At 50.7% G+C, this 26,986-nt stretch overlaps 2 protein-coding genes across 39 annotated transcripts in view; one reads left to right on the forward strand and one right to left on the reverse strand.

Moving 5' to 3' along the window:
* The first annotated feature begins 21 nt into the window (after positions 1-21).
* MAP1A (microtubule associated protein 1A) lies at positions 22-22,081 on the forward strand. Of its 4 annotated transcripts, XM_035259458.2 has the most exons (7): positions 22-294; positions 1,729-1,830; positions 11,123-11,205; positions 11,454-11,594; positions 11,806-19,993; positions 20,137-20,357; positions 20,558-22,081. In XM_035259458.2, exons 1-7 carry the CDS (start codon positions 57-59, stop codon positions 20,711-20,713), a joined length of 9,129 nt encoding a protein of 3,042 aa, XP_035115349.1. In that variant the 5' UTR covers positions 22-56; the 3' UTR covers positions 20,714-22,081. The 4 variants fall into 4 exon arrangements, with proteins under 4 accessions (XP_035115349.1, XP_078190221.1, XP_078190220.1 ...); XM_078334095.1 differs by lacking the exon at positions 11,123-11,205; XM_078334094.1 differs by lacking the exons at positions 22-294; positions 1,729-1,830 and adding an exon at positions 8,105-8,177.
* A 1,506-nt stretch (positions 22,082-23,587) lies between these two features.
* PPIP5K1 (diphosphoinositol pentakisphosphate kinase 1) overlaps positions 23,588-26,986 on the reverse strand; it is a 54,263-nt gene continuing 50,864 nt past the window's right edge. For all 35 annotated transcript variants that reach the window (XR_013520899.1, XR_013520898.1, XR_013520897.1 and 32 more), the window contains one exon: positions 23,588-25,582. Coding sequence is in view for 32 of the 35 variants with exons in the window: in XM_035259497.3 (XP_035115388.1) it covers positions 24,834-25,582 (749 nt within the window). In the remaining 3 variants the exon portion in view is untranslated. The remainder of the gene's footprint in view (positions 25,583-26,986) is intronic.

Here is a 26,986-nt window from a genome sequence, read left to right on the forward strand (position 1 = left end):
CGCGCGCACTCTCCCTGCAGTGGACGCTGCAGGCTTAACACTCCGCCGGAGTTACCATGGAGACCGAGGCCGGGCCTGGGCGGCCTCACGGCGTTGCCATGGAGACAACTCTGGGGCTGGGGCTCCGAAGTCCCGGCGAACTGCTGCCACAGAAACCCTCGGAGCCGCTGTGCGAGGCTGGAACCGCGGTGGCTGCTGCCCGCTGGGACCTGCAGAAGCACTCTTTGCTCATTGTGATCGGCGATATCTGTACCGAGAGTCAGCTGAAGGCCGTGCGGGCCCACCTTGAACAAGGTGAGCCACTGTTCTGGCTGTGCTTCAGGTGTCTCCATCCTATGCTTCTCCGCCTTCTGCATTCAACTCCCAATGCATATCCGTCCCTTGAGTGCACTTCCTGAGATCTGCGCCCTTGTCACCTGCATCTTCCATGCCATGTGTCCGTATCCTCTCGCTCTACTAATATCTCGCTTGCCCATCCTTCCCGCACACCCTGTGGCGTTCCGCAGTCTGTCTGAGGCAGGGAGCTCTATGCAGCCCCTGCGGCCCCTCTGGTCACACCCTCCTCCGCAGTGTTTTGGGCCAGGTGTCCTGAAAGTCCTCTCCATCCCCTGGAGAATCCACATCCTAACCTTGCTGTTTCTTCTTTATGGTCCCGGAACCAGTATGAGGAGCTTTCTGAAAGCCCTGTACAAATCTCAAATCTCTGAATGCTAGCAGCCAACCTGAGGGTGACCTTTGTGGCTACCAGCTCCTAAGTCCTCTCTTCCATCCCCAGTGCTGTGCCTGTGGCTGTGGTGCAATGCTGCGGAGCCACCTGCGGGTGGAAGCAAGCCGTAGAGGGTTGGAGAAAAGGAAGGGGGCATAGAAAGACGACATAGAATCCTACTTAGCTGTAAATTGGAAAAGGTAGCTCTCAGTATCTGGCAATAGGTTCTTAGGTGTCACTTCCACCACAACTAAGCAACCTTACAAAAAAAGTCCTACTTATGTATTTATTTATTTATTTTGAGACGGAGTTTCGCTCTTGTTACCCAGGCTGGAGTGCAATGGCGCGATCTCGGCTCACCACAACCTCTGCCTCCTGGGTTCAGGCAATTCTCCTGCCTCAGCCTCAGGCGTGTGCCACCATGCCCAGCTAATTTTTTGTATATTTAGTAGAGACGGGGTTTCACCTTGTTGACCAGGATGGTTTCGATCTCTTGACCTCGTGATCCACCCGCCTCGGCCTCCCAAAGTGCTGGGATTACAGGCATGAGTCACTGCGCCCGGCAAAAAGTCCTACTTATAAACTCATTAATGACCGAGGTTAGTCTAAAGTCTGTCCTCCCCCTGGCTTAGGCAAAGCCTAGACAAGGTAACCGGGAGAAAGATATCACGACTAGACACCTTTCTTCAAGACATCACTGAGGCTGATTGTGGCAACTGCCCATATACCCTCCCTCTCCTTTTTTTTTTAAATTTTTATTTATTTTTATTTTATTTTATTTTTTTTGTATTTTTTAGTAGAGACAGGGTTTCACCATGTTGACCAGGATGGTTTCGATCTCTTGACCTCGTGATCCACCCGCCTCGGCCTCCCAAAGTGCTGGGATTACAGGCGTGAGCCACCGCGCCCGGCCCACCCTCCCTCTCCTTACCTGTTCTGTGAACTTGAAAGTATTCCTGCAGTCCCACCCACCCCCTCAACCCACAACCTTATCTAGAATCCTCTTTGTTTTTCTCCCACAGGAATTCTCTCCTGGAACATTGACCTGTCATCCTTTGACTTGAACCAACAGTTGAGACTCTTCATTACCCGGCATCTAGCTCACTTCTCCTCAGAGGTCAAAGGTTAGGACTAGCATTTTATTTCAATCGTTTGGGTTACAGCTGGTCATGGAAGAGCAGAAATCCAGTCTCCCTGGGAGAAGTGGCCTCGTGGGAGGTTTGGGTGGAGGAGAAGGGAGGAACTTTAAAGAGGAGAAAAGTCATGGAATTCCATAGCTATCCCCACATATTGAATGTACTTTGCAGACATGGTTTGATAGTAGAGGGAGCCTAGAGAACGTAATTTCTCTCTGAGAAGCAGGTTGTTTGTGGATAGCTGTTGACATGCACTAAAGAAATGAGGTACTCCTTTTAGTGATCAATCATCTCTCATGCAAAAATTCACTTTCTTCATTTGTGTTCCCCTTTCTGCATACCCCGGACTCCCTGCTTTCCTTTAAAGACACCCCAGAATCCCCCATTTATCTTCCTAGACCCTTGTTTAACTTTTTTTTTTAGAAGGCTGTTGCCCCGGCTGGAGTGCAGTGGCACGATTTAGGCTCACTGCAATCTCTGCCTCCTGGATTCAGGTGTTTCTCCTACCTCAGCCTCCCGAGTAGCTGGGATTACAGGCACCCACCACCATGCCCAGCTAATTTTTTGTATTTTTAGTAGAGACAGGGTTTCACCATGTTGGCCAGGCTGGTCTTCAATTCCTGACCTCGTGATGTGCCCACCTTGGCCTCCCAAAGTCCTGGGATTACAGATGTGAGCCACTGAGCCCCACCTAGCATTTTTATTTAGGCTGCACAAGTTTCAGGGTTTCTGGTTCCTGCTTTGGCTTAGCCAACAGATCTCCAGAGCAGAGCAGAATCCTGGTACTATAAGATGATGGGCACCATCAAATCCAGAGTGGAAAGAGGGTCTCCTGAATTTACTGCTACAAGATCAAGTTGTACTCCGAGATTTGGCCCAGATCAAAGCTCACATAATGCAGTTTCCCATTCTGCTGGGAATGGGTGGGTTACAGATTTGAGAAAATAAGATTTTAGGAACTATCACTCCATGACAGATATCTGTGAGGAGACTATGGAAAGCTCTACATCCTATTATAAAAGAGTTAGGGCCGGGCACGGTGGCTCATGCCTGTAATCCCAACACTTTAGGAGGCCAACGTGGGTAGATAACCTGATGTCAGAAGTTCAAGACCAGCCTGACCAACATGGAGAAACCCTATTTCTACTAAAAAATACAAAATTAGCCAGGCGTAATACAAAATTAGCCGGGCGTGGTGGCACCTGCCTGTAATCCCAGCTACTCGGGAGTCTGAGGCAGGAGAATTGCTTGAACCCAGGAAGTGGAGGTTGTGGTGAGCCACGATTGTGCCATGACACTCCAACCTGGGCAAAACTCCATCACAAAAAAAAAAAAAAGAGCTAGGCATCTAGTCATGTTATTGGAAAATGGTGACACACCAATCCATGCAGCTTAATAGAATATAAAATCCATCCAGTTCAACAGCCACTGTGACTGAATGACTGAATTCATATCTTATACAGATAATTCTCAATTATCCAGTATAGTAGTCACCTCTCCTTAATTACCTCTCCTCCTTTTCCACTGCTTCTTACTTCCAAATCTTTGATTATTTCCTGATCACTAATGTCTATAGATGCTGCTGGGAAGTTGGAGAAAATAAGGTTAATATGACTAAAGCTCTATCATCCTAGGAATATGTACAGCAATTTTATATTAATATATGTGAGGCTGACATCTTCCTGATGTGACTGGCTTTCTGTAATGTAGGCCACTCACTCTTTTGAGAATTCTTCTGTTTAGAATTATGCATGTCATGGCTTCCTCTATTATCCCTGATGATGATGCAAATCATCAGTTTTACCGCTTAGTACTCCTTGGAGCTTTGGTGCAGGGCCACATACAGGGATGACAGAGGATGAAATTAATGACTAACAGAAGTTTGTTATTATCTGCTGATGTTAATTCACACTGAATTCTCTAACCTTGTCCTTTGGTTACAGAGACCTGAGAGTAGGCTGGTTTCTGGAATAATATAAGAAATGAAAAGAATTTAAACCAAAGTACCTAGCCATTCTTCAGATTAAGATGCAGGGATACTTGGGAAGACACTTGCAGAGAGATACACAGTTATTCTCAGGCACTTCTTAGAAACAAGCACTAATGTATAAACACCTACTAGACCCTTTCCATCAAAGAGTTTGGCTGGGCCAGGCGCGGTGGCTCACGCCTATAATCCCAGCACTTTTTGGGAGGCCAAGGTGGGTGGATCATGAAGTCAAAAGATCAAGACCATCCTGGTCAACAAGGTGAAACCCCGTCTCTACTAAAAATACAAAACTTAGCTGGGCATGGTGGTGCGCCCCTGTAGTCCCAGCTACTCGGGATGCTGAGGCAGGAGAATTGCTTGAACCCAGGAGGCGGAGGTTGCGGTGAGCCAAGATCGTGCCATTGCACTCCAGTCTGGGTAACAACAGCAAAACTCCCTCTCAGAAAAAAAAAAAAAAAAAGAGTTTGGCTGTGGTGTATTCAAGGGGCTTAGGGCCGTATACTCCAGATTAGGGCTTACTTTGGCATACTGAATATTTTTAGGTTTGGACATTTTTATCATGGTCTGTCTATGTCACAGGAGAATAGTAGAGAATTTCCTGGAAAAACCCACACTGCTCAAGACAGCCACAGCCCCACCCCTGTTGCCTCCTCTTTCAGCTGTCCCCACAAACAACAGTCAGCCCAGAGCAGCTGCAGACATTGCCCCTCCCTTCAGCCTTCTGTTAGTAAGGACGCAAAGGGACCAGGCAGCTGGGATGAGCTCAAGGGGATATGTTTGTTAGTGCCTTATGGCTTGACTACCCCACAGGCTGGGCCACCATTCCTATCACCTATCCTCAAGCCCTGGGCCAAAATGCTAAGAAAGCAGACAAAAATGTATCCTACAGTGACAGGGAGAGTACAATTATTCCTAGGCACTGCCCTCTCCACACTGACATACCCACACACAGAAAAGAAGGGACCCTCTGATAAAGAGTCAGTAGCCCAGCTCCTTCTAGTGGTCAAGTCTCGTAAAAGCTTTCAAAGGTGATTTTTACACCATGTAGCCTCTCCAGTGGTGACTTTTTTTTTTTTGGAGATGGAGACTTGCTGTGTTGCCCGGGCTGGAGTGCAGTGGCACAATATCAGCTCACTGCAACCTCTGCCTCCCGGGTTGAAGTAATTCTCCTGCCTCAGCCTCACCTGCCTCCCGGGTTCAAGCGATTCTCCTGCCTCAGCTGGCATTACAGGCGTGCACCACCACACCTGGCTGATTTTTGTACTTTTAGTAGAGACAGGGTTTCATCATGTTGGCCAGGCTGGTCTTGAACTGCTGACCTTGTGATCCGCCCACCTCGGCCTCCCAAAGTGCTGGGATTACAGGCATGAGCCACCCTGCCCAGACCCAGTGGTGACTTTCTAACCCCTACGAAAAATCTGGATCTTCCAAGCATTCTAACACAAACTCAGAAACATTAGGACAGTGGAAAACTGAGTTTCAATAATTTTATGGTTCTTTTACTATTGAATACCTATAGGAAATGGAGGGGAAGGCTCATAATTCATAATTAATATTCTAAGACTCAAAAATACAGGGCCGCATGTGGTGGCTCACACCTGTAATACCAACACTTTGGGAGGCCAAGGCGGGCAGATCACTTGAGGTCAGGAGTTTGAGACCAGCCTGGCCAACATGGTGAAACCCTGTCTCTACTGAAAATTGAAAAATTAGCCCGGGGTGGTGGTGCACACCAGTAAACCCAGACACTCGGGAGGCTGAAGTAGGAGAATCACTTTAACCCAGCAGACAAAGGTTGCAGTGAGCCAAGATCGTGCCACTGCACTCCCGCCTAGACAACAGAGCTAGACTCCATCTCAAAATAAATAAATAAATAAATAAAAACACAGGCTGAGGGACCAGTCGGGAGGCCTTCAGTCTGACTCTCCATTTCTACTGATAGATTTAGGAAGTGATCATTCTGTTGCTTCTACCAATACAAAAGTTATCCTGAATTAATAATACAGCAGCTCATTAGCCCTTGGAACTGGGGTCTGCATTGCTGTCTGAAATGGGAAAGCAAGGACATGAAAAGGGCTTCAAGTCTCATACTGCAGGCATCTCTAGTTCTGGGTTTACCTGGGAGATAAGAGTACTCTAGAGTTGATCTGGTCTGAGATCCTGATTTACAATTTCCTTGATCACCTAGGTGACCTCTTGGAAATCTTCCACAAAAGGGAGAAAGACTTCCAGTGGCATTTGTACATTGCAGATTTAGAAGTCTAGGAATGAAGGAGCATTTTTTTCATCTTTTATACAATTAAAACCTCACAGCATTATTGGAGGATGGTACTAATATACTCATTTCAGAGTTTGTGAAGCAGGCTCTGAGAGAGGTTAAGTGACTTGTTTAGCAGCATGATTAGTAAAATGGTGGATCAGGTCTCAAATCCAGAGTTTCATATCTTACTTTGTGAGTTTCATATCTTACTCTGAGCTCAAGCCTCTCTTTCTTCTTTGGCATCTCACCATTTCATTGCAGCAGAGCCTAGAAACAGAGCAGGTGGAGAGTTGGTGGTGGTGCGTAGCTGTTTAGAGGGTGAAGGCTGAAGGAAAACTCTACTGTGAGTTGGCACCATGCCCAGGGTGTGGCCCTTGAGCTGAGAATAAAGGTGGGCTCTGCATTGGTCTGGGAAATGTTATTTTGTTCTTAAGGCAAAAGTCTACTCAAGTTTCCCTCCTAACACACTCCAGAAAGCCCTAGAAAGCAGACAGGAGATACAGGGCTTGAGGTCGGAGGAAATAAGAATGATGAAGTTACAGAAGAAAGGTATTTCCCTTTTGTGATACCCAGAACTCAGCCTGGTTTTCTGTGTTATCTCTGCAGATGGCTGCTTCTACCCAAATGGGGTTGTTGTCATTGTTGCTGATTTGCATCCCCGGATCTGAGCAAGAATCACTCCCCTTTTGTCCCCTCAACCCCAAGAGTGCTAGTGACTCAGCTCCTCCTCTCCTCTGGCTGCAGTTAAGAGGGGATGGGGGATGCTGAAAGCACAGACTATTTTGGTTTCTCTGACCTTCAAAAGTAGCTCTTGGCAGCCTGGGGCAAGGGTGGGGCTAGTCTTGGGGTATGTGTGGGTGGCTGTGATTGTGAGGAAGGCCTTAGGGTAGCCAGGACTGGGGAAGGTGGATGGGAAGAGGGCAGGGAAAGATTCTGTGAGAGCATGAGCATCCTCCCATTAGAAGGAAGTGCTACTGCTCTCCAGATCCTTCCTTTAAGTCCTAAAGCACTTTACTAAATCTGAGACAGAGGTAGTGACTAAGGGAAACAGGATCAATGTTAGAAGGATCAGAATAATATAAGACGAAGTCAGCAAAGAGACAAGGAGAGAGCAGGAACCCAACCACCCTACACAGTCATAGGTTTTTTTAAAATCTAAAGTGTACTTCTGTTACATTTAATAATTGGCCTATCATAAAGCCTTGCTTGGGCCGGAGGCCCTGAGGCCCTGGTGATCCTTCTCGGTCCTTGTAAACTCCTTCACAAGGCAGAAAGCTTCCTGCCCCTTCAGGGACTTGTCTCTATATTCCAATGACTCAAGAATCCCAATAATCAGTGCCTATGTGGTTACTGTGTTATGCTGCACTGCCACAGAACTTCATGTAGCTCTCAGGGTCCCTGTGCCCCACCTCAATAGGCTAGGGACCATGTGTCCACTCCAAAATTTCAAACTACCCTCTAACCCTTAAATAAGATTTATTTCTGCCCTCCTTGGTTTCTGTAGCTGAGGTTCAGAAGAAGGCAGCACATCTCCCCATCCCCAACCTTTCTCTTAAGCAGTTCCCCACCTCTACCCCATGTTCCTGGGCCCCCAGCCTTTGTCTTCTGCTCCTCCAGGGACTGAAGGTTACTCCCTAGATCCATGTGAGGAAAGAGGCAGCAGATGGTTTATAAGAGAAGGGGGAGAGCCCACGCGGCCCATGCCTTCTATAGCCTCGCTCTGTCCCCTAGCATGGGGCTTTGGTCTTTTGGCTGATGCTAAAAGAGTATTTCCTAACTAAGCATGGTTGTGAGAGAAAGCTCCTGTGGGCCATAGGACATTGCAGAGGCTCTTTGAGCTGCTAGACAATCCCTCAGCCCCAGAGCCAAGCAAACGCACTAGAGTACGGACATCGTGAAGGCAAAGAAACAGTTAAGTCTCCAGTGCCTCGTCACAGACCAGCCCCTCTTCCCCGCCCTGGCGCCGCCCTCCTCATCAAGCACCCCCCCCCCACTCCCACCCCAAGTGCTGCAGACTCTTCCCTGAAGCTGCCGGCTGAGGCCGGAGCTGCCGCCTCCATGAGAGGCTTCCTCCCACACCCCAGGGTAAGAACCGAACCAAAGGGCTTGGTATGTGGGGGTATACTGTGATAGGGAGGGAGGGGAGGTGGGATGGGGTCATGGAAAGGGTTCTGGTACCTAATCTGGTACATCTGGAACTAGCCCAGTGGCAGGAGGCAGGCTGGGCAAATGGAGAGAGAAGATGAACATTACTGGCTATGGGCCCAGTCTGGACCCAGAACCAGAGGCAACCAGGGGCTGTGACAGTCCACCTCTCCAGCTGGGTGGGGGTGGGAGACATCAGCTTGGGATAGCAGCAGAGGGTGGTACCACTGGCTCTGCTTGGCAGCCCAGGGTGCTGGAGAAATTTGGGAGCGATGTTTTTGGTCAGAGGCAGAAAAATCTGAGAGAAAGGGGGATGTTATGGGAATCTGCCTAATGCGAGGGCCCCTGGGTGTCAACTGCTGGATTGCTAAGCTTCTCCTATGCTAGTGGTGAGTAGGGCAGTGAGTTTTTGCCAAGTAAGGGAAGGTGGGGGACACTATGGAAAAGAAGGGAGGAAAGGGTCACTAAGACATGGCATGGGCCTCCTCACAGACCAACCGGTTTGCAATGGGCTCCCCCTACCCTATTCCCTGTGGCTAGCTTTAGACTGGGACTCTAAACCCCCCTTTCTGACCCCACTAAGGCCACTATGGAGATGGAGAACTCCCTCCCCAGGGGCTACCCAGCATTTCCTTCCAGTGGTGTCAGCCCCACTGGGTTCCAGTCTCAGCCCTACTCCCACCTCATCTCTGCCTTTCTTCCCAAGATGGGGGCTCTTGAACAGAGAAGCCCGTTTCTTCTCCCTCTCTGCATCTCCCTATCCCCACCCCCCATGCAGAAGCAGCCAAGAAAATGACTTGTCATGCTGGGGTGGGGGGTGGGGGCGGAGCTGGAGCCAGAGCTCAGCGCGCACACTCACACACACTCACACACTGCGGCAAACTGCAGCTGCCCAAATGGCCCTCCTCCCCTTCTGCCTCACTGCGGAGACACCTGCCCTCCTGCCTGCTCAGCCTCCACACCACAGCCCACCCCTCACTCCAGCACTGGCGGAGTACTGCGTGCCCCTGCCTCACAAGATGATCCTCTCCAAAGAAAAAGGAAAAAACGAGTCAGTTCCCTTCAGTGAGACAGCGGGGGGAGCAGAAGAAATGGCTTTCTCCCAGGCCTGAAAAAGAGAGGCACAGGATATAAACCATGTAGTTGCAAGTCAGAACCACTCCCAGGGATAAGGTGAGGAATAGGACCTTATGCCAGGATAGGAACTGGGATTGGAAAAGTCTTGTGGTGATAAACGGGGACCGTGAGGAATGGGAAACTGGGGGTAGAGGGGAGTGGTAGAAAGCAAATCAGTGTGTGCTATAGATATTTGTCTTTCTGACCTTCCTATCTCAAATGTGTGACCTTATTTGTGTGGAGGGAGCTCTTGCCCTTCTAAATATGAACTACTTAGGGCTGGCAGCTTCCCAAACCTTGGTATCCCTCACTTGCCCCATTCCCTCCCCTTGCCTACATCTGAGGTGGCCCTAGTCCTCTGAATTTATCTCAAATGTTCCCTCAATTCTCAAGTGAATAGAAGGGAACCCTTGAATTCTTCTTCGCCCCAACCCACCCTGTATGGGGTTTGGTCTTCTGACACCATCCATCGTTCATTTCCCCCACAGCTGCATCTGTAGCCCTGTGCTGTCAGATCTGCCTCATCCTGGCACCATGGCTCTTCCTCTTAACAAAGGCCCTGGCCCCAGGCTTCTCTTGTCCAAGCCCCAGAAAGAAGAGAGAGCTGGGTCACAGAAGAAGGCCTAAGGGACAAATTATGAGCCCTCCCACCAGTATCCTCCACACAGCCCACTGCCATCTGTTGGATGCTCTATGAGGTTAATGCCACTATGTACTGCAATTGGAAAGGGGGTTGGGGGAGAAAGGGCAGGATCAGAGGATGGCAGCATTCTTCTTCAGCATCTTCTGTCTGATTTGCCACTTTCTTTCTTTGCTGAATTGCTTGGTGTTTCATGTGAGGCTGGAGAAGGGAAATAGGGGATTTGGGGATGTTTTTCTCTATGGCCTGGGGAACACCCTGAATCTCTCCTTCCTTATTAATGTGTTTCTTATTCAAGAACTTTTCACTACCCATGTCCATGGTAGAGGCCCCTAGGAGAGGGGCAAAGATGAGAGAAGAAACTGTTCACAAGGAATAAGTTGTGGGGTAGTGAATCCGACCTCTCTGAAACTTTGGGACATGAAGATGCTGTGAAAACTTTCTAGTGGGAACAATGTTTGTATGCATGTGTATTAGAGTGCAGGCTTCACCTCTGAGGAGCCAAAGGACAGAACAGGAAGTTATAGTCCTGTGCCCATTCTTTGAATCATAAAGGGTTTAGATAGCACAGGCTTCTCTGGGTCTTCCGGAACAGGAATTCTGGCCTTGGATGGCAAGAAAGTTGGGGAGTCTGTAGACACAGAAGCTCCTATCTCCTTATTTCTAGACACTCTGCTGGCAGAAAAGCCCAGGGCAGAGGCAAGCCAGGAAGGAGAAAGGGAAGTGAAGATCATCATCCCAGGGGCCCTTTCTCCAGCTGAGCCCCCCATCCCCAGGCAGCACCAGGAGCTTAGTGCTCGAGCAGGACAAAAGCTTCTTGTCAACAGGGCAGTCTGAGGCTGTAGTTCCAGGCAGAGGGGTGGGGACACAGGCAGCAGAGGGTGTGGTAGATGAAGGGAAGGAGAGGACAGCCAGTGTGGAAGAAGCGGGGGTGGAAACCCTGAAAGGGAAGGGCTGGAGGAGCCAGTTCCTAGACCTTACTCAGCAGTATCCAGGGTAGCAGGGTCTAAGGATAGCCAAGTTTCTCTTTCTCCTGAGTCCCATTTTCTGATAATACATTCTTCTCCTGCACCACACAATTTCTATACCTATTCTCTTCAATATAAATTCCTACACATCTCTCCCTCAGGCCAGAGGACCCTTTGCCACCAGAGTGAGATCCTAGAGACCATCATCCTGGTAAATCCCAGTGCAGACAGTATCAGCTCTGAGGTAAGGCCAGGGCCTGTCCCTTGCCAAGCAGGCCTGCTGTAAGTGCTATACCCACCCTTGCCAATGCTACCACTATTAGGCCAAGAATTCCTCTCTCTGGCATCTAAGCTGACTTATTGTCCCCAGCCTAGTCTGGAGGTGGTGGGAGGGACACCAGTGGGAAGCATGCTCTTGCAGTACTTCAGGGACATTCATTGGCTTTCCCTGGATTTCCTATATCTGTGACCACTCCCCTTCTTCCATTCCAGGTTCACCATCTTCTTAGCAGCCCTTCAGCTCATAAACTACTAATTTTGAGTGGGCAAAGTTTAGAGCCTGGGGGAGACCTCATCCTACAGAGTGGCACTTACTCCTACGAAAACTTTGCTCAGGTCCTTCACAACCCTGAGGTAAGTTCCATCCCAGAGTCTCTGGGAGAAAGGGCAGCATTAGAGCTACGGGAGGGATCTAAAGGAAAGTCTCATACTGCTTGGCCATGGGGGGCCCTGGCAGAAAGGTAAGAGTTCACCTTGGAGAGAGGTAAAGATTAGGGTGCTGAATCTTAGTCAGACCAAAACAACTCTAATGACCTGATCAGGCTTCTATCTCCTATTCTTCTAGATTGCCCAATTGCTCAGCAATAGAGACCCTGGGATCCAGGCCTTCCTCACCGTGTCCTGCTTAGGGGAAGGTGATTGGAGCCACCTGGGATTATCCAGTTCCCAAGAGACCCTGCACCTCCAGCTAAACCCTGAGCCCACACTGCCCATCATGGATGGCGTGGCTGAGTTTTCTGAGTATGTCTCTGAGACTGTGGATGTGCCATCCCCATTTGACCTGCTAGAGCCCCCAACCTCAGGGGGCTTCCTCAAGCTCTCCAAGCCTTGCTGCTACATCTTCCCAGGTGGTCGTGGGGACTCTGCCCTCTTTGCTGTCAATGGTTTCAACATCCTGGTGGATGGTGGCTCTGATCGCAAGTCCTGCTTTTGGAAGCTGGTGCGGCACCTGGACCGCATTGACTCGGTGCTACTCACACATATTGGGGCAGACAACCTGCCAGGTATCAATGGACTACTGCAGCGCAAAGTGGCAGAGCTAGAGGAGGAGCAGTCCCAGGGCTCTAGCAGTTACAGTGATTGGGTGAAGAACCTTATCTCCCCTGAGCTTGGAGTTGTCTTTTTCAATGTGCCTGATAAGCTGCGCCTTCCTGATGCCTCCCGGAAAGCCAAGCGCAGCATTGAAGAGGCCTGCCTCACTCTGCAGCACTTAAACCGCCTGGGCATCCAGGCTGAGCCTCTGTATCGTGTGGTCAGCAACACCATTGAGCCATTGACCCTATTCCACAAAATGGGTGTGGGCCGGCTGGACATGTATGTCCTCAACCCTGTCAAGGACAGCAAGGAGATGCAGTTCCTCATGCAAAAGTGGGCAGGCAATAGTAAAGCCAAGACAGGCATCGTGCTGGCCAATGGGAAGGAGGCTGAGATCTCTGTGCCCTACCTTACCTCTATTACTGCTCTGGTGGTCTGGCTACCAGCCAATCCCACTGAGAAGATTGTACGTGTGCTTTTTCCAGGAAATGCTCCCCAGAATAAGATTTTGGAGGGCCTGGAAAAGCTTCGGCATCTGGACTTCCTGCGTTACCCTGTGGCCACGCAGAAGGACCTGGCTGCTGGGGCTGTGCCTACCAACCTCAAGCCCAGCAAAATCAAACAGCGGGCTGATAGCAAGGAGAGCCTCAAAGCCACCACCAAGACGCCTGTGAGCAAGTTGGCCAAACGGGAGGAGGTGGTGGAAGAGGGAGCCAAGGAGGTCCGCTCAGAGCTGGCCAAGGAATTAGCTAAGACAGAGAAGAAAGCAAAAGAGTCATCTGAGAAGCCCCCAGAGAAGCCTGCCAAGCCTGAGAGGGTGAGGACAGAGTCAAGTGAGGCACTGAAGGCAGAGAAGCGAAAGCTGATCAAGGACAAGGTGGGGAAAAAGCACCTTAAAGAAAAGATATCAAAGCTGGAAGAAAAAAAAGACAAGGAGAAAAAAGAGATCAAAAAGGAGAGGAAAGAGCTCAAGAAGGATGAAGGAAGGAAGGAGGAGAAGAAGGATGCCAAGAAGGAGGAGAAGAGGAAAGATACCAAACCTGAGGTCAAGAAGATTTCCAAGCCAGACCTAAAGCCCTTTACTCCTGAGGTACGTAAGACCCTCTACAAAGCCAAGGCCCCTGGAAGAGTCAAAATAGACAGGAGCCGTGCTGCCCGTGGGGAGAAGGAGATGTCTTCTGAGCCCCGGACACCCCCGGCCCAGAAGGGGGCTGTACCACTCCCAACAGTCAGTGGGCACAGAGAGCTGGTCCTGTCCTCACCAGAGGACCTCACACAGGACTTTGAGGAGATGAAGCGTGAGGAGAGGGGTTTGCTGGTGGAACAAAGGGACATGGGACTAAGAGATAAGCCATTCCCTCTAGACACTGCAGAGGAGGGACCCCCAAGTACAGCTATCCAGGGAACACCACCCTCTGTTTCAGGGCTGGGACAAGAAGAACATGTGATGACAGATAAAGAGGTTGTCCCAGAGGTCCCTGAGGAACAAGGTAGCAAGGACAGAGGCCTAGACTCTGGGGCTGAAACAGAGGAAGAGAAAGATACCTGGGAGGACAAGAAGCAGAGGGAAGCAGAGAAGCTCCCAGACAGAACAGAAGCCAGAGAGGAAAGTGAAACTGAAATAAAGGAGGATGTGATAGAAAAGGCTGAGTTAGAAGAAATGGAGGAGGTTCACCCTTCAGATGAGGAGGAAGAGGATGAGACAAAAGCTGAGGGTTTTTACCAAAAACATATGCAGGAAGCCTTGAAGGTAACTCCAAGGAGCAGGGAGGCTTTTGGGGGTCGGGAATTGGGATTCCAGGGCAAGGCCCCTGAGAAGGAGACCTCATCATTCCTAAGCAGCCTGACCACACCTGCGGGAGCCACCGAGCATGTCTCTTACATCCAGGATGAGACAATCCCTGGCTACTCAGAGACTGAGCAGACCATCTCAGATGAGGAGATCCATGATGAGCCGGAGGAGCGCCCAGCTCCACCCAGATTTCATACAAGTATGTATGACCTCCCTGGGCCTGAAAGTGCTGGCCCATTCGAAGCCAGCCAACCTGCTGACAGTGCTGTTCCTGCTACTTCTGTCAAAGGCTATGGAGCACCAGAGACTGAACTTACCTACCCCACTAACATAGTGGCTGCCCCTTTGGCTGAAGAAGAACATGTGTCCTCGGCCACTTCAATCACTGAGTGTGACAAACTTTCTTCCTTTGCCACATCAGTGGCTGAGGACCAGTCTGTGGCCTCACTTACAGCTCCCCAGACAGAGGAGACAGGCAAGAGCTCCCTGCTGCTTGACACAGTCACAAGCATCCCTTCCTCCCGTACTGAAGCTACTCAGGGCTTGGACTATGTGCCATCAGCTGGTACCATCTCACCCACCTCCTCACTGGAAGAAGACAAGGGCTTCAAATCACCACCCTGTGAGGAATTATCTGTGACTGGGGAGTCAGAGAAGAGAGGAGAGATCATAGGGAAAGGCTTGTCTGGAGAAAGAGCTGTGGAAGAGGAAGAGGAGGAGATGACGAATGTACAGATGTCTGAGAAACTCTGCAGTCAATATGGAACTCCAGTGTTTAGTGCCCCTGGGCATGCCCTACATCCAGGGGAACCAACCCTTGGAGAAGCAGAGGAACGGTGCCTTAGCCCAGATGACAGCACAGTGAAGATGGCTTCTCCTCCACCATCTGGTCCTCCTAGTGCCACCCACACACCCTTTCATCAGTCCCCAGTGGAAGAAAAGTCTGAGCCCCAAGACTTTCAGGAAGCAGACTCCTGGGGAGACACTAAGCGCATACCAGGTGTGGGCAAAGAAGATGCTTTGAAGGAGTCAGTCAAGCCAGAGCTTGAAGGGGGAACACTAGAGAAGGAAGAGAAGGTTCATTTTTCCAGGAGCCCCCAGGCCCAGGAAGTACCTGTCAGCATTGATGAGGGGCATACAGGCTATACCATTCAGCTATTGCCAGAGCAGGATAAAGCAATGGTCTTTGAGACTATGGGGGCAGGAGAGCCCACAGGCCCAATTCTGGGAGCAGAAGCCCTTCCCAGAGGTTTGAGGATATCACCCCAAGAAGCTTGCAAACCTCAGAAAGATGAGGTGCTCAGATATCCTGACCGAAGCCTCTCTCCTGAAGATGCAGAGTCCCTTTCTGTCCTCAGCGTGGCCTCCCCAGACACTGCCAACAAAGAGCCCAGCCCCAAGTCTCCCTATGGCCTGACAGAGCAGTACCTACACAAAGACCGTTGGCCAGAGGTATCTCCAGAAGATGCTCAGTCACTTTCTCTGTCAGAAGAGAGCCCCAGCAAGGAGACCTCCCTGGATGTTTCTTCTAAGCAGCTCTCTCCAGAAAGCCTTGGTACCCTCCAGTTTGGGGAACTAAACCTTGGGAAGGAAGAAAGGGGGCATCTGATGCAGGCCGAGGACACCTCTTACCACACAGCTCCCATGTCTGTTCCAGAGTTCCATGCAACCACAGTGTCACCTCCCACAGATGGGATGACTAGATACTCTGCACAGACAGACATCACAGATGAGAGCCTTGACAGGAAATCACCTGCCAGCTCACTGTCTCACTCTACACTTTCAGGAGATGGGAAGCACTTACCTGGGGCGATCATGAGCCCTGGTGAACACATTCTGACACCTGATAGCTCCTTCTCCAAAAGTCCAGAGTCTTTGTCAAGCCCTGCCATGGAGGACATTGCCGTAGAGTGGGAAGATAAAGTTCCAAGGTTGAAAGACAGAACCTCAGAACAGAAGAAGGAATCTGAGCCAAAGGATGAAGTCCTGCAACAGCAAGACAAAACTCTGGAGCACAAGGATATGATAGAGCCAAAGGATACAGGCATCCATGAGAAAGATGAGGCTCTGGATGCAAAGAAAAAGGCTGTGAAACAGCAGGATAAGGCTTTAGAACAAAAAGGCAGAGACTTAGAGCAAAAAGACATATCCCTAGAACAGAAGGACAAGGCCCTAGAACCAAAAGACAAAGACTTAGAAGAAAAAGGCAAGGCCCTGGAACAAAAGGATAAGACCCCAGAAAAGAAAGACAAAGCCTTCAAACAAAAGGACACAGCCCTGGGACAGAAGGACAAGGCCCTGGAACCAAAAGACAAAGACTTAGAACAAAAGGACAAGGTCCTGGAACAGAAGGACAAGATCCCAGAAGAGAAAGACAAAGCCTTAGATCGAAAAGTCAGAAATGCTGAACATGAGGCACCTGAGGACAAGGTTGCTGAAATGAAGGGCAGAGACCTAGAACAGACAGACAAAGCCCCTGAACAGAAACACCAGGCCCAGGAACAGAGGGATAGAGCCTCAGAAAAGAAGGATCAGGCCTTAGAACAAAAATACTGGGCTTTGGGACAGAAAGATGAAGCCCTGGAACAAAATGTTAAGACCCTGGAAGAGAAGGACCAAACTCAAAAGCAGGACAGCCTAGTGCAGGAGGATAAAACCAGGAAACCAAAGGAGACGATGCTAGAGGAAAAATCCCCAGAAATGATCAAGGCTGTGGAAGAGAAGTTAGAAGCTCTTTTGGAGAAGACCAAAGCTCTGGGGCTACAAGAGAGCCTCACGCAGGAGGGCAAGGCCAGAGAGCAAGAAGAGAAGTACTGGAGGGAGCAGGATGTGGTCCAGGAGTGGAGAGAAACATCTCCTATGAGAGAGGAGCCAGTTGGAGAACACAAAGACCCTGTCCCAGCATGGGAGGACACATCTCCTGAGCAGGACAACAGGTATTGGAGGGGCAGAGAGGATGTGGCCTTGGAACAGGACACATACTGGAGGGAGCTAAGCTGTGAGCGGAAGGTCTGGTTCCCTCATGAACTGGATGGCCAGGGGGCCCGCCCACGCTACACTGAGGAACGGGAAAGCACTTTCCTAGATGAGGGCCCAGATGATGAGCAAGAAGTGCCCCGACGGGAACACACAACCCAGAGCCCCTGGGCCTCAGACTTCAAGGATTTCCAGGAATCTTCAGCGCAGAAGGGGCTGGAGGTGGAGCGCTGGCTTGCTGAATCACCAGTTGGGTTGCCACCAGAGGAAGAGGACAAACTGACTCCCTCTCCCTTTGAGATCATCTCCCCTCCAGCCTCCCCACCTGAGATGGTTGGACAAAGGGTTCCTTCAGCCCCAGGACAAGAGAGCGCAATCCCAGACCCTAAGCTCATGCCACCTATGATGAATGAACCCACTACCCCCTCATGGCTGGCTGACATCCCACCCTGGGTGCCCAAGGACAGACCCCTCCCCCCTGCACCCCTCTCCCCTGCTCCGGGTCCCCCCACACCTGCCCCAGACCCCCACACTCCTGCACCCTTCTCTTGGGCCACAGCCGAATATGACAGTGTGGTGGCTGCAGTGCAGGAGGGGGCAGCTGAGTTGGAAGGTGGGCCATATTCCCCCCTGGGGAAGGACTACCGCAAGGCTGAAGGGGAACGGGAAGAAGAAGGTAGGGCTGGAGCTCCTGACAGCAGCTCACACAGCTCAAAGGTACCAGAGGCCAGCAAAAGCCATACTACCATGGAGCCTGAGCAGACTGAGCCCGAGCAGAGAGAGCCCACACCCTATCCTGATGAGAAAAGCTTTCAGTATGCAGACATCTATGAGCAGATGATGCTTACTGGGCTTGGCCCTACATGCCCCACTAGAGAGCCTCCACTTGGAGCAGCTGGGGATTGGCCCCCATGCCTCTCAACCAAGGAGGAGGCTGCTGGCCGAAACACATCTGCAGAGAAGGAGCTTTCGTCTCCTATCTCACCCAGGAGCCTCCAATCTGACACTCCAACCTTCAGCTATGCAGCACTGGCAGGACCCACTGTACCCCCAAGGTCAGAGCCAGGGCCAAGTGTGGAGCCCAGCCTCACCCCACCTGTAGTGCCCCCCCGTGCTCCTATCCTGAGCAAAGGCCCAAGCCCCCCTCTTAATGGTAACATCTTGAGCTGCAGCCCAGATAGGAGGTCCCCATCCCCCAAGGAATCAGGCGGGAGTCACTGGGATGACAGCACTAGTGACTCAGAACTGGAGAAGGGGGCTCGGGAACAGCCGGAAAAAGAGGCCCAATCCCCAAGTCCTCCTCACTCCATCCCTATGGGGCCCCCCACATTGTGGTCAGAAACTGAGGCACATATCAGCCCTCCCTTGGACTCACACCTGGGGCCTGCCCGACCCAGTCTGGACTTCCCTGCTTCAGCTTTTGGCTTCTCCTCATTGCAGCCAGCTCCCACACAGCTGCCCTCTCCAGCTGAACCCCGCTCAGCACCCTGTGGCTCCCTTGCCTTCTCTGGGGACCGAGCTCTGGTTCTGGCTCCAGGACCCCCCACCAGAACCCGGCATGATGAATACTTGGAAGTGACCAAGGCCCCCAGCCTGGACTCCTCGCTGCCCCAGCTCCCATCACCCAGCTCCCCTGAGGCCCCTCTCCTCTCCAATCTGCCACGACCTGCCTCACCAGCCCTATCTGACGGCTCCTCTGAAGCAACCACACCTGTGATTTCAAGTGTGGCTGAGCACTTCTCTCCAGGCCTTGAGGCTGCAGAACAGGAGTCTGGAGAGCTGGACCCAGGAATGGAACCAGCTATCCACAGCCTCTGGGACCGCACTCCTCTGAGCTCAGCACCCCCAGCTTCACTGGACTTGGTCCCAGCTCCAGCTCCAAGCCTGCCTGCAGATATGGGTGATGGCACCCTGCTGCGCCACCTGGAGTGCTCAGTGGCAGCCACGGAGAAGATAAGCCCCTCTCAGGGTCCCTCTGGGGATTGTGCAGCCAATGGCCTAACTGAAACCAGCCCTAACCCCTTAGGCCCTGCCCCAGCCAAGTCTGAAAAAGAAGAGGCTGAGGCCTGTCCTGCCTGGGAACGTGGGGCCTGGCCTGAAGGAGCTGAGAGGAGCTCCCGGCCTGACACACTGCTGTCCCCTGAGCAGCCACTGTGTTCTGGAGGGGGCTCTGGTGACCCACCCAGCAGTACCTCTCCTGAGGTTGAGGCTGGGCCCCAGGGATGTGCTGCTGAGCCCCGGCCCTGTCGGGAGGAGCTCTCCCCATCCTTCCTGAACCCACTTCTGCCCCCATCCACAGATGACAGTGACCTCTCAACTGAGGAAGCTCGGCCGGTAGGAAGAGGCAGTCGGCGCCAGGCAGGGGGGTCAGGGACCACTGGGGGCCCATGCCCTGTGGCTGATGAGACACCCCCCACATCAGCCAGTGACTCAGGCTCCTCACAGTCAGATTCTGATGTCCCACCAGAAACTGAGGAGTGTCCATCCATCACAGCGGAGGCAGCCCTTGACTCAGATGAAGATGGGGACTTCTTGCCTGTGGACAAAGCTGGGGGGGTCAGTGGTACTCACCATCCCAGGCCTGGCCATGACCCACCCCCTCTCCCACAGCCAGACCCCCGCCCATCACCTCCCCGCCCTGATGTGTGCATGGCTGACCCTGAGGGGCTCAGTTCAGAGTCTGGGAGAGTAGAGAGGCTACGGGAGAAGGAGAAGGTTCAGGGGCGAGTAGGGCGCAGGGCCCCAGGCAGGGCCAAGCCAGCGTCCCCTGCTCGGCGTCTGGATCTTCGAGGAAAACGATCACCCACCCCTGGTAAAGGACCTGCAGATCGAGCATCCCGGGCCCCACCCCGACCACGCAGCACTCCAAGCCAGGTCACCCCAGCAGAGGAAAAGGATGGACACAGCCCCATGTCCAAAGGCCTAGTCAATGGACTCAAGGCAGGACCAAGTAAGTATATCATGAAAAGTGGCAGAGAGTGTGGGTTAGGGCTGGGTGTGAGCTGGTCAGACTTCCCAGGAGTGGGAAAGAAGAGAAGGTTGCCTAAAGGGTTCTACTTTTCCTCTACATTGAATGCTGGCTTGTCTCTGCAGTGGCCTTGAGTTCCAAGGGCGGCTCTGGTGCCCCTGTATATGTGGATCTCGCCTATATCCCGAATCATTGCAGTGGCAAGACTGCTGACCTTGACTTCTTCCGTCGAGTGCGTGCATCCTACTATGTGGTCAGTGGGAATGACCCTGCCAATGGCGAGCCAAGCCGGGCCGTGCTGGATGCCCTGCTGGAGGGCAAGGCCCAGTGGGGGGAGAATCTTCAGGTGAGTAGCAAAGGACACCAAGGAATTAGTTTGGTCAAAGCTCACTCAGAGGCAGTAGTAGAACACAGTCCCTATTTATTAAAGGATGGGCCTTTTCTAAGGGCAACAGGGCTGTTTCTGAGACCATCAGGTTCCCCTTCCCCCTCACCTACCTTCCCCCTTCATGTTCTCACATCGGGCATGTCTTATCTCCCTTCTAGGTGACTCTGATCCCTACTCATGACACGGAGGTGACTCGTGAGTGGTACCAACAGACTCATGAGCAGCAGCAGCAACTGAACGTCCTGGTCCTGGCTAGCAGCAGCACCGTGGTCATGCAGGATGAGTCCTTCCCTGCCTGCAAGATTGAGTTCTGAAAGAGCTGCCATCCCTTCCCCAAGGATCCACTCCCCCAGCTCCTTTAGATAATGGCTACTGCTGAGTCCTGTGGTGTTGAGGGAGATGGGAGCTAGGGGCAGGGGAGGGAGATGTCTTCTTGTGGGAACTTGGGCTGGGCTAAATGGATTGTCCCTTCCTGTCATCCATTCCTGAGATGGGTCTCAAACCAAAGTTAACCAGGAGAGGATAGGGGAAGGGGACAAATTAGGATAGGATAGCATCTGATGCCTGAGAACCCTCTCCTAGCACTGTCAAATGCTGGTATTGGATGGAGACTCAGGATAGGTCTGAGAGAGCAGCCTCCTGCCTCATAGAGGGAGATTATATCCCCAACACCAAGGACCTCTTTATCTCAATCTATTTATTTGGCATCCCAGGAAGGATTTCCAATAGCAATTTATGTGAGCTGGGGGCAGGATGCTGTCAGTGAGGTGCCCAGAGCTGCACCCTTTCCTCCATCTCCCCACACACCAGGATCTGAGTTCTAGCAGGGGCCTGGGGGTATCCCACTGCTACACTGTTCTACTGCTTCCCTCAGTATCTGAATGTCTCAATTTAAAACTTGAAGCTCTTTAGATCAATAGATAGACTGGTGAGAGGAGAAAGGAGCTTATTCCCCAGCCCCTGCTTTTTACCATTCACATCCCAGGGCTGTGTTCAGACAGCACAAAAGGGCAAGGAGAGCCCATTCCCAATGCCAGAATTCTTCCAAACTCCCTTACTCTTTGAAGTTTTTACTCACCCCATTTCAATTATCCTGATCCCTTCTCATCCCCTGCTTGGCTTCTCTGCATGTGGTCATCCGCTGTGGCCTGGTGTGTAATGGGTTAAAAATAAGCAACTGCCTGACATCCCAACATTTGACACCCAGCAATGTGTGACTCCCTCAACATTCCACTATGCCATCCTGCAGCTGAAATGGGAACGCTGGCTGCCTCTCCAAACCCACTCTTAGAGGATCTGGGAGGTGGAGGCCCGGCCAGAGGACTTGGAAAATGAGAGGGAGGAAGGAAAAAGGGAGAAGCAGCTGAGTCATAGCTGAACTCTCACAGAGTGAAGTGAAAACGGGCTGAAAATACCACCCCAGGAGAGGACCTCGTCCCAAGCAAGCCAGTGAGCAGCCCTATCAGACTACTGCTGGACTGAGAAAACAGAGGCTGGTAGTCACCTGGGCTCGCCTTCTCTGCCAAACTACTGGGAAACCAAAATGAGCCCACCTAGTGTTCTTCCTAGCTCCACCCTCCCCGTGCTGCTGTGCTCTGCTCCTCCCCATACTTCCCTGCTATAGTTCCCAGCTGCTGTAAGGGAGCCACCTCCAACTCTAACAATAAACCGAGTTCATTGCAGATGGTGTAGTGCTGCTTAGGCTTTTCTGACTCCATACATTGCTTAGTTGCTGGACCCTGGCTCCTACCTTTGTTTCAACCAGCATTGAATTTATCTTTGAAGACTCCAATGCTTTTGATTACTGGAAACACTTGTGCCTGAGTATGGAGAACAGGAGCCTAGGGTGGGTACATACGTCGGATTTGGTGGAGGGAAGAGGGGCAAGGGACCTCCTGGGGGAGGGCATCTGCATTCCATGGGGGCAAGAGCTGAGGACCAAATAACCAGGATCAGATAACCTGGACAACCTCTTGGGCTAAAGAGGTAAGAAGCTGAGGGATCCTAAGAGATCCAGAGCCTAAGGAGGCTGGAAACAACTCTCCTTGTGCAGTCAGGATTTCCATGTAGTAAAATGGTAGACTCCCCCACCTCAGAAACCCTTTATAGTCCTAGGTATGTCAGGAGTGGCCAGGTTATGAATATTTGGGGAGGGGCATGTTCTAGCTCTCCCACTGTTCTGGGCTCTCACATAGTAAAGATGTCAAGGGACCAGAGAAAGGGCATAGCACCTTTATATAAACTCCTGACACTCCATCAGAGTAAAAAATTAATAGGATGATTCCAAGATCTTGGTGACAAGGCACGTACCCTCTGGTGCTTCACAGAGAGGAAACCTCTTTCCAGTCCCCCTTCCAACACTCTCCTTCCTCACTAAAGACCTTTTGGGGGGGTGGGTGCAGTGGCTCACCCTTGTAATCCCAGTACTTCGGGAGGCCAAGGCGGTGGATCACCTGAGGTCAGGAGTTGGAGACCAGCCTGGCCAACATGGCGAAACCCCTCTCTACTAAAGATACAAAACAATTAGCTGGGTGTGGTGGTGGGTGCCTGTAATCCCAGCTACTCAGGAGGCTAACACAGGAGAATTACTTGAACCCGGGAGGTGGAGTTGCGATGAGCTGAGATCGAACCATTGCACTCCAGCCTGGGGGACAAAGGCGAGACTCGGCCTCAAAAAAAAAGACAGACCTCTTGAGATAGTGAGTTGACTGCTATAGGCACCTCTTGGGATGTCTAATCTCTATATTTTTATAGTCTATTTTTGGATGCCTGATCTCTATTTTTACAGCCCATTCCTGCTCAACTATAATGTCTTTTGACTGATTCAGATTAATCAGTTACAGACACAACTGACTCAGTCATACTGATTTTTTTTTTTTTTTTTTTTTTTTGAAGACAGTCTTGCTTAGTTGCCCAGGCTGGAGTGCAGTGGCTTGATTTCGGCTCACTGCAACCTCCACCTCCAGGGTTCAAGCGATTCTCCTGCTGCATGCCACTATGCCCAGTTAGTTTTTGTGTTTTTAGTAGAGATAAGGTTTCACCATGTTGGTCAAGTTGGTCTCCAACTCCCAACCTCAAATGATCTGCTTGCCTTGGCCTCCCAAAGTGCTGTGATTACAGTCATGAGCCACTGTGCCCGGTCCATATTCATTCTTGAATCCATAAGGACATCACCATCATCCATCATCACCATTCTCATCATTTTATATTTATTAAGCACTCATAATGTTCCGGCCCCCGACTCCAATGACTGCATTACCCCTCCTACCCCCTCCCATTCCCATCCCCAGATCTTTGGAAAAAGCTTCATAATCATATCTGGCCCTCAGACACAATGATATAAGGATAAATTTCTTGGGGAACCTGGAGTGTTTGCTCTTTGGCCAGTCTGTCCCTGGTACAATTACAGAAATAAATATATATATACACACATACATATATGTGTGTGTGTGTGTGTGTGTGTGTGTATATATATTAAACCTTTGCTTGTATCTGTACAATATTGATCTCTGCTGATTGCTTAAAATAGAACCTGATTATCTCTACTACTACAGCATCTCCTAAGCCAAATAGCCCCACCACAAAGGGAGACCCAGTTTCACAGACTGGCTAAGAACCCTCTAGGACATTTTAAGTAATTGCTCTGAATTTTGCACAGCAGTCTAATACCTACTTTTCCCTAGAGCTATTGCCCAGAGAAACAGGACTGAGGCAGAAGGGGCACTTGGGGATGATATGGAAAGATCTGTAAGGCAAGTCTAAAGATTAGTGGCCATGATAGATGTTTGTTTGGAGAGGGGACTCTATTTTCCAGACATTTTAGATGGCCATCCTGGCTCACCTGAGGAGTGCTGGCAAAGACAAGAGTCTCCTGAATGCACATATGGTCTAAGGGTACCTTGAGAAGTCATGAATGTTTTCCCAGAAAAGTGAAGGCCCTAGAGTCCCCTCTTTTGCATTTGCTGTCCCCAGATGGTGTCTTCAGCAGTGAAGCAGCATTTCCTTTAACAATCTGTGACTTCCTAGGATGCTCAGAGAAGGCTGGGTAACGACAGAGCAACCCACCCCAAGGAAATCCTATTCAAGTCTAATGGCTAAGTGAAGAGCCAATGGCTTCTTTGAACCTAAAACTGGCTCCTCCTCAAGCACAGCTCTAGCACAGGTATGCTTCATACCAAAGGAACTGCTTCCCCAGACACTGCTGGTGAGAGCCGGCCAGTGAGTTAGCCAAGAGAAAAGGTTGCTGGCTCAAATAGCTGGTATAGTGTGACACCACTAATGAGAAAATTAATTACATGTTGCTGGTGGAAGGGATGAGTGCTGGTCATGGGCTAGAGGCTGCCTCTGAGTGTTTGGATCACCAGACGGATTCTGGGCTTGAGGAATAACCTCTCCAGGCAGCTGATCAACCACCTCAGGGACCACCCAGGACTTCTAATTTATCTCCTCAGGGACCTCCTGGGCCTGCAGATCAATCTCCTTAGGGAACTCTTGGGATGGTTTATCAATCTCAGGAATGCCCTGAGACAGACTGAATGCAGAAGGCTCCTGGGCCAGCCTGCCAACCTCCACAGAGAACTGATACGGCTGGCTGACCTCCTCAGGGATCTCTTCAGCTGGCATGCCAACTTCTATAAGGGTTTCCTGAACCAAGCCACAAACACCTACATGGAACCTATGGACCAGCTTGTCAACCTGCACAGAGACCCCCTGGCATGACTGGCTGACCTCCTCGGGGTTCTCCAGACATAGCTGGCAAACTTCCTCAGAGACTTTCTGGTACAGTTGACTGGCCGTCTGGCATGGCTGGCTGATCTGAGGGACCTCCTGGCATGTGTGGTTACCATTGTCATGGTGCTCCTGGCATTGCTGGCTGATGTCAGGGACCTCCTGACATGGCTGACTGACCTCCTCAGCCACCTCCTCGTTGTATGGCTGGCTGGTTTCCACAGGTGGTACCTGTAAGGACTGATTTGGTTCAAAAAGCTCTTGTTCCCCTTCTATGGAGAGCTCTTGTGCTCCATTCCCAGGGGTCTCCTGGAGCAGCCCAAGGCCTTGGCGTTCTTCAGTCACGTGTGAATTTAGGGAGGGTTGATCACTGAAGCCAAATTGGGAGTTACCATCTACTGTAGTAGGGGAAGAAGGACCAGCACTGGACACAGTGCTAGAAGGGCCACTGCTGTCTGTAAAGCAAAGTCAAGAGATCAAGTCAGAGAAGCTGGGAGAGTAGGCTCTACTCTGTGCAGATAGTTCAAATGCTAGAATGGTTGGCCTATGCTACTCATGTGTCTGAATTCTTCCTAAGTTAAGCAGAGACTCCTAAGTTTTCTTAGCTCAGGAACTGTCACCCTGGCCTAATGTATACTCTAAGAGTAACCATAAGGTACATGTAAGACTTTAGGAGAGAGTACTAAGACCAACTTCATCTGGTTCTTTCACAAATACACTCCCATACCAATTCCAAGTTTCCATGGCCTCTAATTCCTACTTTGGCAGCATATGAATACTTTAGCCAAGTGGTTCATAATCAAAGTCATAAAAATTTTTTTTTAATATTAATTTCCAGTTTTCAACTCCAGAGATCCTAATTCTATAGGTTTAGTGTAAAGGTGTAGCTTGCAGGAAGGAGGAGGATGAAGGCAATATAATTTTGTTGGAACACTCTCAATTGAATCTGATGTACACATTCTGTTAAGAATCATTCTTTAAAGCAATCAATGTATTTCTGGGGCAGAAATAATCATTATTTATAGCCCAAATGATAAGTTGGCAGGAGAACGTAGAAAGACAATGTAAATCAGAACAACAGGAAATAAAATGGTTTCCCTGGCCTGGTGCAGTGGCTCATGCCTGTAATCCCAGCACTTTGGAAGGCCAAGGCAGGCAGATCACTTGAGGTCAGGAGTTCAAAACCAGCCTGGCCAACATGGCAAAACCTTGTCTCCACTAAAAATATAAAAATTAGTCAGGCGTGGTGACAGGTGCCTGTAATCCCAGCTACTCAGGAGGCTGAGGCAAGAGAATCACTTGCATCCTGGAAGCAGAAGTTGCAGTGAGCTGAAATTGTGCCACTGTACTGTAGCCTGGGCAACAAAGCAAGACTCCATCTCAGAGAAAAAAAAAAAGAAAGAAAATGAAACCATTCCCCAAAGATGGAAAATGGCCATGGAATCTCTACATGGCAGTTCTTTTTTTTTTTGAGACGGAGTTTCGCTCTTGTTACCCAGGCTGGAGTGCAATGGCGCGATCTCGGCTCACCGCAACCTCCGCCTCCTGGGTTCAGGCAATTCTCCTGCCTCAGCCTCCCGAGCAGCTGGGATTACAGGCACGCACCACCGTGCCCAGCTAATTTTTTGTAATTTTAGTAGAGACAGGGTTTCACCATGTTGACCAAGATGGTCTCGATCTGTTGACCTCGTGATCCACCCGCCTCGGCCTCCCAAAGTGCTGGGATTACAGGCTTGAGCCACCGCGCCCAGCCTACATGGCAGTTCTTAACCTTTCTAGGGGTCAGTGGCCACTTTGAGGTACTAATGAAAGTCATAGATTATCTTCCAGGAAAAATGTACATATGAATATTCACACTA

The sequence above is a fragment of the Callithrix jacchus genome, chromosome 8 (genome assembly GCF_049354715.1).
Source record: "Callithrix jacchus isolate 240 chromosome 8, calJac240_pri, whole genome shotgun sequence".
Taxonomy (NCBI): Eukaryota; Metazoa; Chordata; class Mammalia; order Primates; family Cebidae; genus Callithrix; species Callithrix jacchus.

Bases quoted from the DNA above. Each gene is read 5' to 3' on its own strand.
- MAP1A (XM_035259458.2), top strand. From the start codon at position 57: ATGGAGACCGAGGCCGGGCCTGGGCGGCCTCACGGCGTTGCCATGGAG. The intron at 1,831-11,122 runs GTTAGGACTAGC...TCTCTCCCTCAG, and splicing joins CTTCTCCTCAGAGGTCAAAG to GCCAGAGGACCCTTTGCCAC. The intron at 19,994-20,136 runs GTAAGTATATCA...TTGTCTCTGCAG, and splicing joins TGGACTCAAGGCAGGACCAA to TGGCCTTGAGTTCCAAGGGC.